The following is a 14,905-nucleotide window of genomic DNA, read 5'->3' on the forward strand; positions in this document are numbered from 1 at the left end:
TTCTCTTCCCCTCCCCAGAACAGACACCCTGTGAGGTAGGTGGGACTGAGAGAACTGTGACTAGCCCAATGTCACCCAGCTGGCTTCACGTGGAGGAGTGGGGAAACAAATCCAGTTCACCAGATTAGAGTCCGCCGCTCATGTGTAGGGGTGGGGAAACCAACCCGATTCACCCGATTAGCCTCCACCGCTCATGTGGAGGAGTGGGGAATCAAACCCGGCTTTCCAGATCAGAGTCCCCCACCCCTCTTAACCACTACACCACGCTGGCTCTCGGGTCCCTCCAAACTTTCCTCGGAACCTCAGCCAAGAGTGCCCTCAACGAACAGGTCAATTGCGGCAGATAAACCTCCCAGAGAAGCGACTTCACACCACATTCAAAACCTCCCCAGACTGATGAAGCTTCGCTGGAACTGGAGGCATGGCTCAGGGCGCACAATCAGCTGAATTAAACAGCCGGCAGTCACCTTCCCGCGGTTTTTGCACCTGGAATTACAAGCGCCAGCTGAATCCAGCTCCGTTGGCAGAAGGGGACTCCGCTCCCCCTGCCCGTCGCAGCCCGCTGAACCCTCTGAAATCCCAGTCCTGGGGGGGGCGGAGTCCACCTGCGCAAAGGGATGGGACCCAGCGCATTTACACTGTTGGAAATTGGCCGGAATAAAATGCGCTGTATGGCACAGATTTGCTGGAATTAAAGAGAACTAAAATTGATTTCGTTTTGAGAATTTCCTGACAGCTCACAAAGATAACTGGTGAGACATAAGAACATAAGAAAAGCCATGCCGGATCAGACCCAGGCCCATCAAGTCCAGTAGTCTGTTCACACAGCAGCCAACCAGGTGCCTCCAGGAAGCCCACAAGCAAGACGACTGCAGCAGCATTATCCTGCCTGGGTTTCAGAGTAATATATTAGGCCTGCTCCTCTGATCCTGGAGAGAATAGGTATGCATCATGACTAGTATCCATTTTAACTAGTAGCCATGAATATCCCTATCCTCCATGAACATGTCCACTCCCCTCTTAAAGCCTTCCAAGTTGGCAGCCATCACCACATCCTGGGGCAGGGAGTTCCACAATTTAACTCTGCGTTGTGGGGGAAAATACCCTCCAGCTTCAGCAGATGACTCTGCGTACTAGTATTATGAGAGAGGGAGAAAAGACACTAGTTTGTTGCGGAAGAAGGGTTAGGATACACTGGCTTAGATTGCGGGGCTCAGGCTGGAAAGACCCGAGTTCAAGGGCTACCCTGTCACTTCCAGATAGATTGCACTATACTGCAAATATTACACATCTCTCCCCATGTTGGCTCTGAGCATTTTTTTAAAGGTGCCAAAACACACAAACTGTGAGGGAGATGGGTGATGTTAGCAAGGCGCCGCATTTAACAGTGCCATTATGGGAGAGGGGGCAATTTCAATCAGAGAAACGAAGTGGAAGGAAAGGGTTACATTCTCGGTTTCCCCAGCCCTGATCCAAATGCCCCCCCCCCCCGCATGGCTTTCTTTTTAGCATGAAAGATCGGGAGATCCACTCTCAGATCTCCCATGTACAGTGTCACTTGATCCTTAGAAAGTGCCTGAATCAAAAGAGGAACACTGCTCACACAGATATACACACTAACGCATATGCGCATTCTCCCCTGTGGCGGCTGTGAGCCCCATATTGTATTTCCCGGCTCGGTCTATGAATTTTGTTTTTTTCCCCCAATTGGATTTGCAGATTTTAATAGGATGCAATTGCTTATCCCAGGAGAATCCTAATAATTTAGCATTTTATATTAAAGAGAAAGTTTAATTTCTAGAGCGCCCCCCCTTCCCCCCCAGCTGTCATTAGGCATGAATTATTGTGGCATTTTCTCTCAAGCCAAGAAAAGCTCATTGGGCTCAGGCTAAAAAGTAATTGATTGCATGGGCACAGATGCAAAATGATTTTTTTATTTTTTATTTTGGAACGAGCAGAGACAGATTTCCATTATTCAGATCAGATTTTGTAAGGGGAGGGGGGAAGGAGGGAGGGAGGGAGGGGGACCAGACAGACCTTTATCTTTTCTGACAGCTAGATGGTCACACCAAGCCATGAAAGAGCACCTTCAAAGCGTGAACTGCACTCGGCACAGTTCCCTCTGAAATCCTTACAACTGCCCTGCAAGGTAGGGCCATAGACACAAAGAGGAAGAGTTGGTTTTTATACCCCAGTTTTCTCTACCTTTAAGGAGTCTCAAAACGGCTTATGGTTGCCTTCCTCTCCCCAGAACAGGCATCTTGTGAGATAGTTGGGGTTGAGAGTTCAGAGAGAACTGTGACTAGCCCAAGATCACCCAGCTGGCTTCATGTGTAGGAATGGGGAAACAAAACCTGGTGCACCAGATTAGAGTCAGCCGCTCATATGGAAGAGTCGGGAATCAAACCCGGTTCTCCAGATTAGAGCCTGCCGCTCTTAACCACACTGACACTTAACCACTACACCATAGTGGCTCTAAAATCCTGCCTTCTCACCTACTGAAGCACGGAATATGCTCAGCTCCAACCAAGTGATACGATAGCAAAAAAATGTGATACAGATTTGTGGCCACAGTGGTTGGAGACCAGGCCTGGGGAAAGCGGGTTCAAATCCCCGCTTTCCCACATAGTTCATGGAGAGACCTTGGTCCAGTCTTACTGTCTCAGCCTAACCTACCTTACAGGGTTGTTTTGAAGTTGAAACGGAAGTGGAGAGAACTAGGTAAGCTGCGCCCTGAGTCAATCAATCAATCTTTAATAAAAACAGTCATAGACGAGCGCAGCTCTTCACAATTTGCCATTAAAACCCTTAGTGTTACGCTCTACCCACAGGTTAATACAAATAGTAAAAAAGTTGTTTGGACTCTTTGCAAACTATATAAACTACCCATTAAAATTATTGACACATCGGTGTTCTGGCTGACCTGAGTCGCTTAGAGGAGGGGAAGATTAAGAGATCTGATAAATACCATTTTGGGCTGCAACAGGAGGGGTTAACCTTCCCATATATTAGGAAACAGTAGTGGTGAAAACTGTTGTCAAGTCACAGCTTGGAGTTCTCAAGGCAAGAGAGGCTCAGAGGTGGTTTGCCATTGCCTGCTTCTGTGTAGCGACCCTGGACTTCCTTGGGGGGGGGGTCTCCCATCCAAGTGCAGACCAGGGCAGACCCTGCTTAGCATAAAGATCTGATGAAATTGGGCTAGCCTGGCCCATGCAGCTTCAAACACACTATAAAATATCCCCTACAAATATGAGCCAGCACAGAAGCGAGGGGGCTGAGCTAACCCCTGATGTGCTTCTTTCCTGCTTTCGGGAAGCATTCACAAGTTAATGCTCCACCCCCTGAAATGAGGACGGCCTGCTCCGCAACCTCATTGTGATCCAATCTTGGAAAACCAGAGCACAAAGCCAAAGCAGAAGAATGGATTCGACCCAACAGGGAAAGGGAGGCGAGGCAGGGATCTCCATTTAAATCACCCAGGCTGCTCCCAGCTCATTTCTGCTGGGCCACGGATTCTCTCTTCAAGGCCTTATCTCGTCGAGTTAATACTGGGAGTTACGGGTTGGCAGCGCCTCCGCGGACAAAGGAGCTCCCGATAAACTGCCAGCCAGAATCAGAGAAACAGATTAATCCCCAAGCCCAGAGGGAGACAGATCAATTTAGGGCACACCATAGATAGGGTGGCTCCCCCGCCCCTCAGCACTTCCGCACACATAAATCCTTTACCTGACTCCTTGGTGTCTTGGTGCCAGGAAGACAATTGGGATCTGTCTTGCATCGTCACGCAGAATTTCAAGTGCCTCCATGGATGGAGCCAAAAGTCCCCGGGGATGCCTCAGGAAGCTCACAAGCAGCAAAGCAAGAGCCTGGCAAGAGCCCTAGAACGCAGGTACACTGCTGCTACCCATGGAGGTTCTGCTCAGTTAGAACATAAGGCCCTGCTGGATCAGACCCAGGCCCATCAAGTCCAGCAGTCTGTTCACACAGTGGCCAACCAGGTGCCTCCAGGAAGCCCCGAAACAAGACGAGTTACTATTGTTAAGTCTTTTGCATATTATCCAACAGAGCCACAGTCTCTATATTTCAGGAAAGTAAATGTTGTAAGTGAATTATGCTCTGTATTGAAAGAGGGGTTTGCTTTTGCCAGCCGACCCTTCATAAGAGGACTTCTAGCATTTTAGTATTAAGACAGAAGAGTCTCCATCTCCTTTCTAGAGATATGAAGGCCCAGGAGAAACCCCAGGCTCCCACCCACCAAAAAAAAAAAAGTTTCTGTGCCTTCACATCTCTATTTCATCCACATCATTCACAACTGTCTAAAACTATCTAAATGAAAAGGGCTGACCTGGTTTAGTCCCTCAGACTCCTTAACCGTTTTAGTTACCTTTTTTTCCTGCAAGTTTCATGATTTCCCTTCGCAGACTACAACACTGATTTTGGAACCAGAGAAATTCCATAGGAACAACTGTACATGTTGCCAGAAAACGGTCCCGTGTGTTCTGCAGACAGCCAGAACGGGAGCAACGTAGCTTTTATATTTGTTGTTAAAGGAGACGTGCATGCTACTAGACCTTAAGGGGGAGAGGATAACTGGCAAACACGCGACCCACACTGTGGAAACGCTGCCTGGGGTCATGCCAAAATGTAGGCTTCAGCATACAGAAAATGACTTCTCTTTTCCTATCTTTTCCAAAGTTGAAGGGAAGGAGGAGAAGAGTTGGTTTTTATATGCCGACTTTCTCATCACTTAAAGAAGAATCAAATGGGCTTACAATCGCCTTCCCTTCCCCTCCCCACAACAGACACCCTGTGAGGTAGGTGGGGCTGAGAGAGTGTGACTAGCCCAAGGTCACCCAGTAGGCTTCATGTGTAGGAGTGGGGAAACCAACCCGGTTTGCCAGATTAGAGTCCACCGCTCCAAACCACCGCTCTTAACCACTACACCACGCCAGCTGATTTAAACAAGAAAAGCCTTGTTTAAATCATCCACCGGGGTCGTAGAAAGCTTTGCCGTTTAGATGTTTAACAGTTAAACTAGGGCTGGTTTTATTTTGTGAAAAGCGGGATATGAGTGTCATCAGATTATTCAAGGAGAAATTTGTCACCTTCTTTCATAATACTTGCAACTTGGAAGCCACCCAACGAGGTTGACAGGCAGCAGGCGCACGGCGCATTAAAAAACCAGGAACCTTTCTCCCTACAAACCAACCATTCAATCACAGCACTTGCCGTCAGGAAATCAGCAAGAGCCGCTGGTATACCTGGCTTTCAAGAAGATAAGGCCTATTCATAGCCCATTCACAGCCAGGGCAGCTAAATGGATCCTCCACGTCCAAAGGCAGCGAACCACTGAATATCTAGAAACGCTCGGGGGGAAGCCAGCGATGGCCGGCTCTCATTGAAAGCTCTCCAGCACTACAATCCTTATGCCCTTACGAGATCTAGACGACCATTCCCCATGCAGGCGATGCAACGGTATTCAATTCAACATTCGAACAGAGAACAAGTTGGTATAAAAGGACGGATGACTCCCCCTGACCCAAATCCCCCCCCCCCAGGGTACTGCTAAATGCTTGAGCAGACCCTTAGCATTCCTGGCCCCCAGACAGCAACAGGCATGTTCAGTTTTCACCAGGATGGGAAGGAAAGTAGTTTTTAAAATGGCAAAGTCATCTTTTTCGGCATAACTGGGGAGTGCCCCAAACGGGCATAAACCATGACCTTTGCCCACGGGTCGGCCGCTTCAGTTCCCTGGCGACGGGTACCCAATCACCTTGCGTCCTTTTAGAAAGAACGAGCTGGGGGCAGGGGGAGGGATCAGCAGTTAGGAAATTTCTGTACCCCCCCCCCCCAATACCTCCCCTGCAAGTAGCCCATAAGCTCCCGGAGGTTTAAGCAGACCTATTTCCCCATTCCCCTCTGTTCTCCCTCACCACCACTTTAACTGACACTCAACTGATTGTACATATCAACGAGCAAATTCAACCCATGTTAGGCCATTTTTAAGAGAGGGGGAAGACTTCCTTCTCAATTTACAACACACCTTTTTCCTACATATCCCCAGTATTCATAAATCTGGTCCTTCTCCATAGGGTGGGCCCCTTCCTCTTCTTTCTCCCCCGCCAACTTCAGAAGAAGGAGGAGGAGGAGGAGTTGGTTTTTATGTGCTGACTTTCTCTACCACTTAAGAACATAAGAAAAGCCCTGCTGGATCAGACCCAGGTCCACCAAGTCCAGCAGTCTGTTCACACAGAGGCCAACCAGGTGCCTCTAGGAAGCCCACAAACAAGACGACTGCAACCGCGTTATTCTGCCTATGTTTCACAGCACCTAATATATTCAGCATGCTCCTCTGATCCTGGAGAGAATAAGGATGCATCTTGACTAGTATCCATTTGGACTAGTAGCCATGGATAGCCCTCTCCTCCATAAACATGTCCACTCCCCTCTTCAAGCCTTCCAAGTTGGCAGACATCATGAGAGCATAAGAAAAGCCCTGCTGGATTAGACCCAGGCCCATCAAGTCCAGCAGTCTATTCACACAGTGGCCAACCAGGTGCCTCTAGGAAGCCCACAAGCAAGACGACTACAGCAGCAGCAGCATCCTATCTGTGGTCCAAAGTACCTACTATAATAATAGGCCTTCTCCTCTGATCCTGGAGAGAATAGGTATGCATATGATTCTTAAGGAAGAATCAAACCGGCTTACAATCACCTTCCCTTTTCCTTCCCACAACAACAGACACCCTGTGAGGTAGGTGGGGCTGAGAGAGCTCTAAGAGAACTGTGACTAGCCCAAGGTCACCCAGCTGACTTCGTGTGGAAGAGTGGGGAAACAAATCCAGTTCACCGAGTCCGCCACTCATGTGGAGGAGTGGGGGATCGAACCCGGTTCTCCAGATTAGAGTCCACCGCTCCAACCCACCGCTCGTAACCACTTCACCAGGCTGGCTCTCAGGAAGGAAATCAAAGCAGGGAGAGGAAGATATCAGTGATTGCGCCTCCAGAAACATTCTTGAAACACCGTTATTTAAATGCTGGATTTGCCACAGGGAAATATTTGGGACTGGAACCTCGTCCACAGCGACTCAGATATACCGTAAATCCCGAGGAAGTGACATCTAAACATACCCAGCTCCTTCAACCTTTCCTCACAGGGGTCTCCATTTAAAAGGACCTACTACCTGGTCCTTTTAAATGGAGATGCTGGGGGTTGAAACTGGGACCTTTTGCATGCCGAGCGAATGCTCTACCACTGAGCCACGGCCTGACCACCTTGAACGGATGAAGCTGCCTTACACTGAATCGCAGCATCTGTCCCTCCAAGTCAGTATTGCCCACTCAGACCGGCAGCAGCTCTCCAGGGTCTCAGGAGGAGGTCTTTTGCATCACCTACTTACCCAGTCCTTTTAACTGGAGATGCCGGGGATTGAACCTGGGACCTCCTGCCTGCCAAGCAGATGCTCTACCACTGAGCCACAGCCCCTTCCCCTGAGAGGGGACAATGCGTAACTGGAGTGTGGGTGGGACGCCACCCCAAAGCGCCCCCATATCAGAGGAAATGGAAGCAGCCCCCCCCCCACATACACAAACTGCATCGCATCACTGTGTCAGCTGTCAGGGGAGGGGATCATTTTGGTCAAAGGGCAATAGCAGAAACCAAACAAGTCATAACTTACAGGTAGGCCTGAGGACCCCCCCACACACACACACACACACCCTTTTCATGCTTAGCAAAGACCCCTCCCATGCAGAATGGCCCACCTTCTCCTGGGAAGCCTGGGAGATTTCTGAGCTGCCGAACAACAGCCCCCCCCCCAGATCACTCCCCCCACCCCACACACACACACCATTTTTTTAAACTAGAGAAACATTTGGCCACCCAAAAGCTTCCTCGAAGCATCTAAGGAAGGAAGGATGACGCGGCCAGATGGGCGAGGAAGGCGGCACGAAGCCGGCTGCCAGCGGGGGTCATTTTGCATTCAGGAGTTCTTGGGAGGGGGGGCTCTGGCTGCCACGGGGGCTCAGCTCCCCCCCCCCGGAGAAATTCACGGCCTCGTTGACAACATTCAGAAGCACGCCTGAGAAAGGGGTGGAAGGGAGAAAGGGAGGTCAAAAAAGGGGCCCCCACGGCCCCAAGGATGCGGGGGGGGGGCAAAGGAAGGCTGAGATGCAAAGACAGAGAAGCCTTTGCAGTGCAAGAAGAAAAGTGTAATGTGGGGGGGGGATTAAACCTGCCCGTCCAAAAACACAGAGAGAGAGACAATGAAAGACTGGTAAACAGAATTCAAGGTTGAAGGCTGGAAATGGGAATTTTTTGCATTTCAGTTTTGGATCCAGCAGGGACTCCTCTGACCCCCGCAACCAAAATATAGACACCCCCCCCAACTCTGTCTGCTATGCTTCGCCTCGCGGCAGAACGGCAGCCCGTTATTAGACTCCCTTCCTTTTCCTCCACCTTACAAGGATGGGAAGGGATGCCCTTGCTTCAAGGCCGACGCAGAAACGGATGCTTCCTCTCCCCTTCTTCTCTTCCAGCAAGGGGGGGGGGCGTCTTGCACCTCCCAAATCCATTAGGGGGGGATTCTCTAAAATGCCAACGGGTGGGGGGGAAGCAGTCCACAACCACACCCCTTAAAACCGGGGAGAAGCCTGGAAACAGAAGCCGCCTGGTTCGCGATGGGAACGGTGAGCGGCTCGCCGGCATCTTCCAGAAACACATTTCAAGGTGCCCTCTGGTCGGGCCTAGCGACGGAGCCCTGCCTTCTCCAGACCCATGCTGGCAGGGGAGCAGATCGTGGAGGCGGGGGGGGGGGGAGATCCCTTTCGTGCAACCCCGACATGTTTCTTAAGAAAGGGGGGAGGGCAGCTTTCAGTCATTCAAAGCTCACAACATCCCCTCCCCACAATGACCTCAAGAAGTCCCGGGACAGACCGCCAGGAACCCAAATATCACCCCCCCCAATTCTAGAGGACAGGATATTCCATCGATCGCACAGTCTCTCAGGAACACAGCCCCCTGAAAACATTGCCCCATCTGTGCCCCCCCTCCCCAAATCCACCTGAAATTTTCGAGAGCTACAGCAGGGTACGTTTTGCATATTGTCAAGACTTGGCAATGACAATTTAACTCCTTTCCCCCCCCCTTTTTACTTTCTATATAAAGGGGATACAGAAGGAAAAAGGGGGGGAGGGATATCAGCGATACAATTAAAAAGAAAAAAAACCCCAACGCGTAAAAAGCAAATCAAACAGATCACATTGCCACGCTATTCAACGCTACTGTGCAATCGAAATAGCCACCCAGCTTCTTTACTGCACCTTCCGATTCCCCTCCCTAAAGCATGTCCCCCTGCCCCCTCCCCGTGACACTCAGGTTGCAATACAGCCCCCCCCCACAAAGTTCCTGGCATCTTCCCCCAAATTCTGAACACACACACACACAACTACAGCCACCCTACGGAGCGCTCCAAGCACACCGGCAGCAACAGAGGGTCAGCCTCCCCCCAAAAAAAATCTCAATCCGAACCGTTATCCTCCTTGGGGATTCCCACCCCCCACAACAACTCAACAGCAGATGGTCGTAGCCCCCCCCAACCACCTGAGGCAACGACGGAGCCAGGACAATATGCCAGTCCCCTCTCCCCCCCTCAATAAAGACTGTCTGAAACAGAGGGAAATTACTCCAGCCTGAAGTTGCGCAGGGTTGAAGGATGAAGACCCGACGGTCCCGTTCATTACAGCCAGTGTGGTTAGAGCGTTAGACTAGGATCTGGGAGAGCCGAGTTCAAGTCCCCGCTCTGCTAAGGAAGCTCACCGAGTGACCTTGGGCCGGTCACCCACGCTCAGATTAGCCTACCTCACAGGGCTGTGCTGAAAATAAAATGAAGAATGCCCTAAGGCGCTTCGGGTCCCCTGGGGGGAAGGGGAGCAAAGCAGACTGTGAAGAAGAAGAGTTGGGTTTTATATGCCGACTTTCTCTACCATTTAAGGAAGAATCAAACCGGCTTACAATCTCCTTTCCTTCCCCTCCCCACAACAGGCACCCTGTGAGGTAGGTGGGGCTGAGAGAGCTGTGACTAGCCCAAGGTCACCCAGCTGGCTTCATGTGTAGGAGTGGGGAAACAAATCCAGTTCACCAGATTAGCCTCCACAGCTTACGAGGAGGAGTGGGGAATCGAGCCCGGTTCTCCAGATCAGAGTCCGCCGCTCCAAACCACCGCTCTTAACCACTACACCAGGCTGGCTCTGAAAACTAGATAGCCATAAAGGTTATTTGCACAGGGAACAGGTGGTATAGTGAATTGGACAGCGCTGAATTGGACAGAATCTCCACTCTGCCATAGAAGTTTGCTGGGCGACGTTGGGCCGGTCTCCCCCTCTCGGCCTAAACTACCTCACAAGGTTGTTGTGAGGATAAAATGGGGAAGAATGAAAAGCGTACGCCGTGCTGAGCTGCTCGGAGAGGCGATAAAAGCATTCTACATGGATGGATGGATGGCATCACCCACACCCCCTTTAAACACTTGAAATCCAGAGCTCGAAAGTGCTCTTGGGGTGAGGGAACGGCGGCCGGAGGCCCACAAAATCCTCCTGCTCTAACCTGCCAACTGCCCCATCCCTCTCCGACCTGCTCACCGACTGTGTAGCTTCCGTAGTGATCCAGAACAGTTGCGAGAGAGACCCGAACCCACAAATGCCGCACTCCGGGCCGAAGGGAATCCATCCACATGCCTTGCTGTTCACCCCCTAGAGCACTGGTTCCCAACCAGGGGTCCATGGACCCCCAGGGGTCCCCGGGAACTAAATTAAGGTCCGCGAAACAAAGTTATAAACCCATAATAAATTAATATTTTCAATTAAAAAGTTCTCTGTTATAAAAAAATATATTCAAATATTGTTCTAAGTTTAATGTTTAACTAACAGTTATGGTTAAAGTTTATTTTCAAATTCTCTGAATTTTTATTTTGAACCTTGGGGTCCCTGCACCGAACAAAAAAGTCCTAGTGGTCCCTGGTCAAAAAAAGGTTGGGAACCACTGCCCTAGAGCAAGCCTGCAGCTAGCTCCCCGAATCTGGGACATCTCCTGACCTGGAAGTGGGGAGAAGCGATCCCCCAGATCTTCCTGCCCCCACTAGATCACATGGGATCACTAGCACCCTCTTCCAAACACAGGGGGGTGGGCAGTTCTGAGACCAAACATATCTCCCTCTCTCTCTATCACTGCTCATACAGCTATAGCCTTGAGCAAAAAATAAAGGAATAAAAATGTCTTACTTAGTGTTACTGATTTGGTATTTAACCAAACATCACTCCAGGGATGGAGAAACTGAGGCAGGGCCCTTCCCGCCTCCAAATTGGCAGTCCTCCCCACCCCGGTACCCCAGGGGTTGGGCTCCCTACCCCAGAACAAGACTGACAGACAGCCAATCCGCTTCAGGCCCCAGGGAAGCGAAGCCCCTTCCTCGCCATCCTTGGGCTATCCTCCGTTCCAAACCACCCCCAGGCAAAAACCCCGGAGGGGAAAGAGGCCTCCCCACCCGAGGCAGTTACTTCGGATTACCAGGAAGAGGCAAAGTGGGGTGGGACACACACTTAAGCCGCATGAACACTTCTACCGAATCAGACCCTCGGTCCATCAAAGACATTGTCTACTCAGACCGGCAGCAGCTCTCCAGGGTCTCAGGCAGGGGTCTTTCCCATCACCTACTTGCCTAGTCCCTTTAACTGGAGATGCCGGGGATTGAACCTGGGACCTTCTGCAAGCCAAGCAGATGCTCTTCCACTGAGCCACAAGCCCCTCTCCATGGCTCTCCAGGGTCTCAGGTGGAGGTCCTTCCCATCACCTACTTGCCTAGTCCCTTTAACTGGAGGTGCTGGGGGGTTGAACCTGGGACCTTCTGCATGCCAAGCAGAGGCTCTACCACTGAGCCACGGCCCCTCCCCATGAAGCGGCCTTATCCTGAATCAGGCCCCTGGTCCATCAAACTCAGTACTGTCTACTCAGAAGAGGAGTAGTTGTTTTTTATATGCCGACTTTCTCTACCACTTAAGGAAGAATCAAACCAACTTACAATCACCTTCCCCTCCCCACAACAGACACCTTGTGAGGTAGGTGGGGCTGAGAGAGCTTTAAGAAAGCTGTGACTAGCCCAAGGTCACCCAGCTGGCTTAATTTGGAGGAGTGGGGAATCAAACCTGGTTCTCCAGATTAAAGTCCACTGCTCTTAACCACTACTATACCACGCTGGCTCTCCTACTACACCACTCAGGCCAGCAACAGCTCTCCAGGGTCTCAGGCGGAGGTCTTTCACATCACCTACTTGCCGAGTCTCTTTAATGGAGATGCTGCGGATTGAACCTGGGACCTTCTGTATGCCAAGCAGATGCTCTACCACTGAGCCACAGCCCCTTCCTATCTGCCTTATACTGAATCAGGCCCTGTGTCCATCAAAGTCAGTATTGCCTACTCTGACTGGCAGCGGCTCTCCAGGGTCTCAGGCAGGGGTCTTTCATATCACCCACTTGCTCGGTCCCTTTAACTGGAGATGCCGGGGATTGAACCTGGGACCTTCTGCACGCCAAGCAGAGGCTCTACCATTGAGCCACAGCCCCTCTACCAGAGAGCCACAGTCCCATCAGACAGGCAGGCTGGCGGGCTCCCATCCCCAATGGACCCCGCCGCCGGCTCGGTAGCCTACCTCGCAGGGTCATCATGCGCGTAAAATAGGAGCCCCATCCCCTTAGCTGGAGATGCTGGGGATTGAACCTGGGGCCTTCTGCATGCCGTGCAGAGGCTCTAACACTGTGCCACAGTCCCATCAGACAGGCCCGCCAGCAGGCTGCAATGCCCATTGCCCCCCCCCCCCCGTCACCGGCTCAGTAACCTTGGGCCGGCCGCTCCTAGCCTACCTTGCAGGGCCGTTGTGCACGTAAAGCAGGAGCCCCATCGCCTTAACTGGAGATGGCGGAGCTCGAACCTGGGGACCTTCTGCATGCCACGCAGAGGCTCTACAGCCCTTCAACCACTGAACCCCAGTCCCATCAGACAGGCTGGCCGGCGGGCTCCAATCCCCCACAACGGCCCATGGCAACCTTGGTCCGGCCGCCCCCAGCCCGGCCGAGCCTACCTCGCGGGGTCATCATGCACGTAAAGCAGGAGCCCCATCCCCTGAACTGGAGATGCCGGGGATTGAACCTGGGGCCTTCTGCATGCCGTGCAGAGGCTCTACCGCTGAGCCACAGCCTTTCGACCACTGAACCCCAGTCCCATCAGACAGGCCGGCAGGCTGCAACCCCCCCCCTCCCGGCCCATGGCAACCTTGGGCCGGCCGCCCCCAGCCCGGCCGAGCCTACCTCGCGGGGTCATCATGCACGTAAAGCAGGAGCCCCATCCCCTTAACTGGAGATGCCGGGGCTTGAACCTGTGGCCTTCCGCATGCCGTGCAGAGGCTCTACCGCTGAGCCACAGCCCTTCGACCACTGAACCCCAGTCCCATCAGACAGACAGGCCGGCTGGCCGGGGGGGTGCAATCCCCCTCCCCGGCCCATGGCAACCTTGGGCCGGCCGCCCCCAGCCCGGCCGAGCCTACCTCGCGGGGCCGTCGTGCGCGTAAAGGAGGAGGCGGAAGAGCCCCGGGTGGGATGGGGTGGGGTGGGGTGGGGTGGGGTGGGGTGGAGGCCAGCCCCCCCCCCTGCCCCTGCCCCTGCCCCTGCCTTGCCTGAAGTCGCTGTAGGGGTGGATGATCCAGGCGCCGGCGGACTTGACGCGCTCCTGCTCGCGCTCCACCGCCTTCTGCGAGCCGAACATCCGCAGCGAGAACTTGTTGACGCCGGGCTGGAGCAGCGCCCCGAACTGCCGGTGCAGGAAGCCCCCCGGCGCCCCCCCCTCCGGCCCCCCGGCCCCCGGAGCCCCCTCCTCGGCCGCCTTGGGCGCGGCCGAGGCGCCGCCCGCGAAGGAGACCTTGCCCGCCCCGCGCCGGCACTCCCCGTTGGGGGAGCCCCCCTGGCCCGCCCGGCCCCCCATGCTGCAGCCGCGACGCAGCGCCCCGCCCGCCTCCGAGACCCCCGCCCGCATCCCCGCACCGCCCGCCCGCCCGGACGGACGCGCGCCCGCACCACCCGCACCCGCACCCGCAGCAGCTCCACCAGCCGCGGAGGCGGAGCCGCGGGGCTCGGCCGGGGGAGGAGCCGGGAGGGCGCGCGGGGCGGGGGGGGGGGGGTCCGGGGAGGCGGGAGGCGGGGGCCCAAAGGCAAGCCCGGGCGAAAATAAAACCCCTCCACGGTCCCTGGCCAATCGGGCCCGGAGGAAAGTGGCTTCCTGGCCCCAAAGTGGCAGTTGACATTCATGATGATGATATCATCATCATCATCATCATCATCAAGTTGGAAGGGACCACCAGGGTCGTCTAGTCCAGCCCTCTGCACAAGGCAGGGAATTCACAGCTGCCTTCCCCCCCCCCCCCACAAACACAGTGACCCCTACTCCATGCCCACAAGATGGCAAAAAATAAAATAAAACCCCTCCACGATCCCTGGCCAATCTGGCCTGGAGGAAAGTGGCTTGCTGGCCCCAAAGTGGCAGTTGACATTCATGATGATGATGATATCATCATCATAATAATCATTATAATAATCATCATAAAGTTGGAAGGGACCACCAGGGTCGTCTAGTCCAGCCCTCTGCACAAGGCAGGGAATTCACAGCTGCCTTCCCCACACATACACACCCAGTGACCCCTACTCCATGGCCAGAAGATGGTAACAAATAAAATAAAACCCCTCCACGATCCCTGGCCAATCTGGCCTGGAGGAAAGTGGATTCCTGGCCCCAAAGTGGCAGTTGACATTCATGATGATGATGATATCATCATAATCATAAAGTTGGAAGGGACCACCAGGGTCA

At 53.1% G+C, this 14,905-nt stretch overlaps 1 protein-coding gene across 1 annotated transcript in view; it reads right to left on the minus strand.

Annotated features, from left to right (window-relative positions):
- Positions 1-13,873, minus strand: part of HCN2 (hyperpolarization activated cyclic nucleotide gated potassium and sodium channel 2) — a 65,523-nt gene extending 51,650 nt beyond the window's left edge. Inside the window, exon 1 of the mRNA XM_056867618.1 lies at positions 13,722-13,873. Coding sequence (XP_056723596.1) covers positions 13,722-13,810 — 89 coding nt within the window. The 5' untranslated portion in view covers positions 13,811-13,873. The remainder of the gene's footprint in view (positions 1-13,721) is intronic.
- Between the last annotated feature and the right edge of the window lie 1,032 nt (positions 13,874-14,905).

Source organism: Euleptes europaea, chromosome 2 (genome assembly GCF_029931775.1).
Source record: "Euleptes europaea isolate rEulEur1 chromosome 2, rEulEur1.hap1, whole genome shotgun sequence".
In the NCBI taxonomy this organism is placed as follows: Eukaryota; Metazoa; Chordata; class Lepidosauria; order Squamata; family Sphaerodactylidae; genus Euleptes; species Euleptes europaea.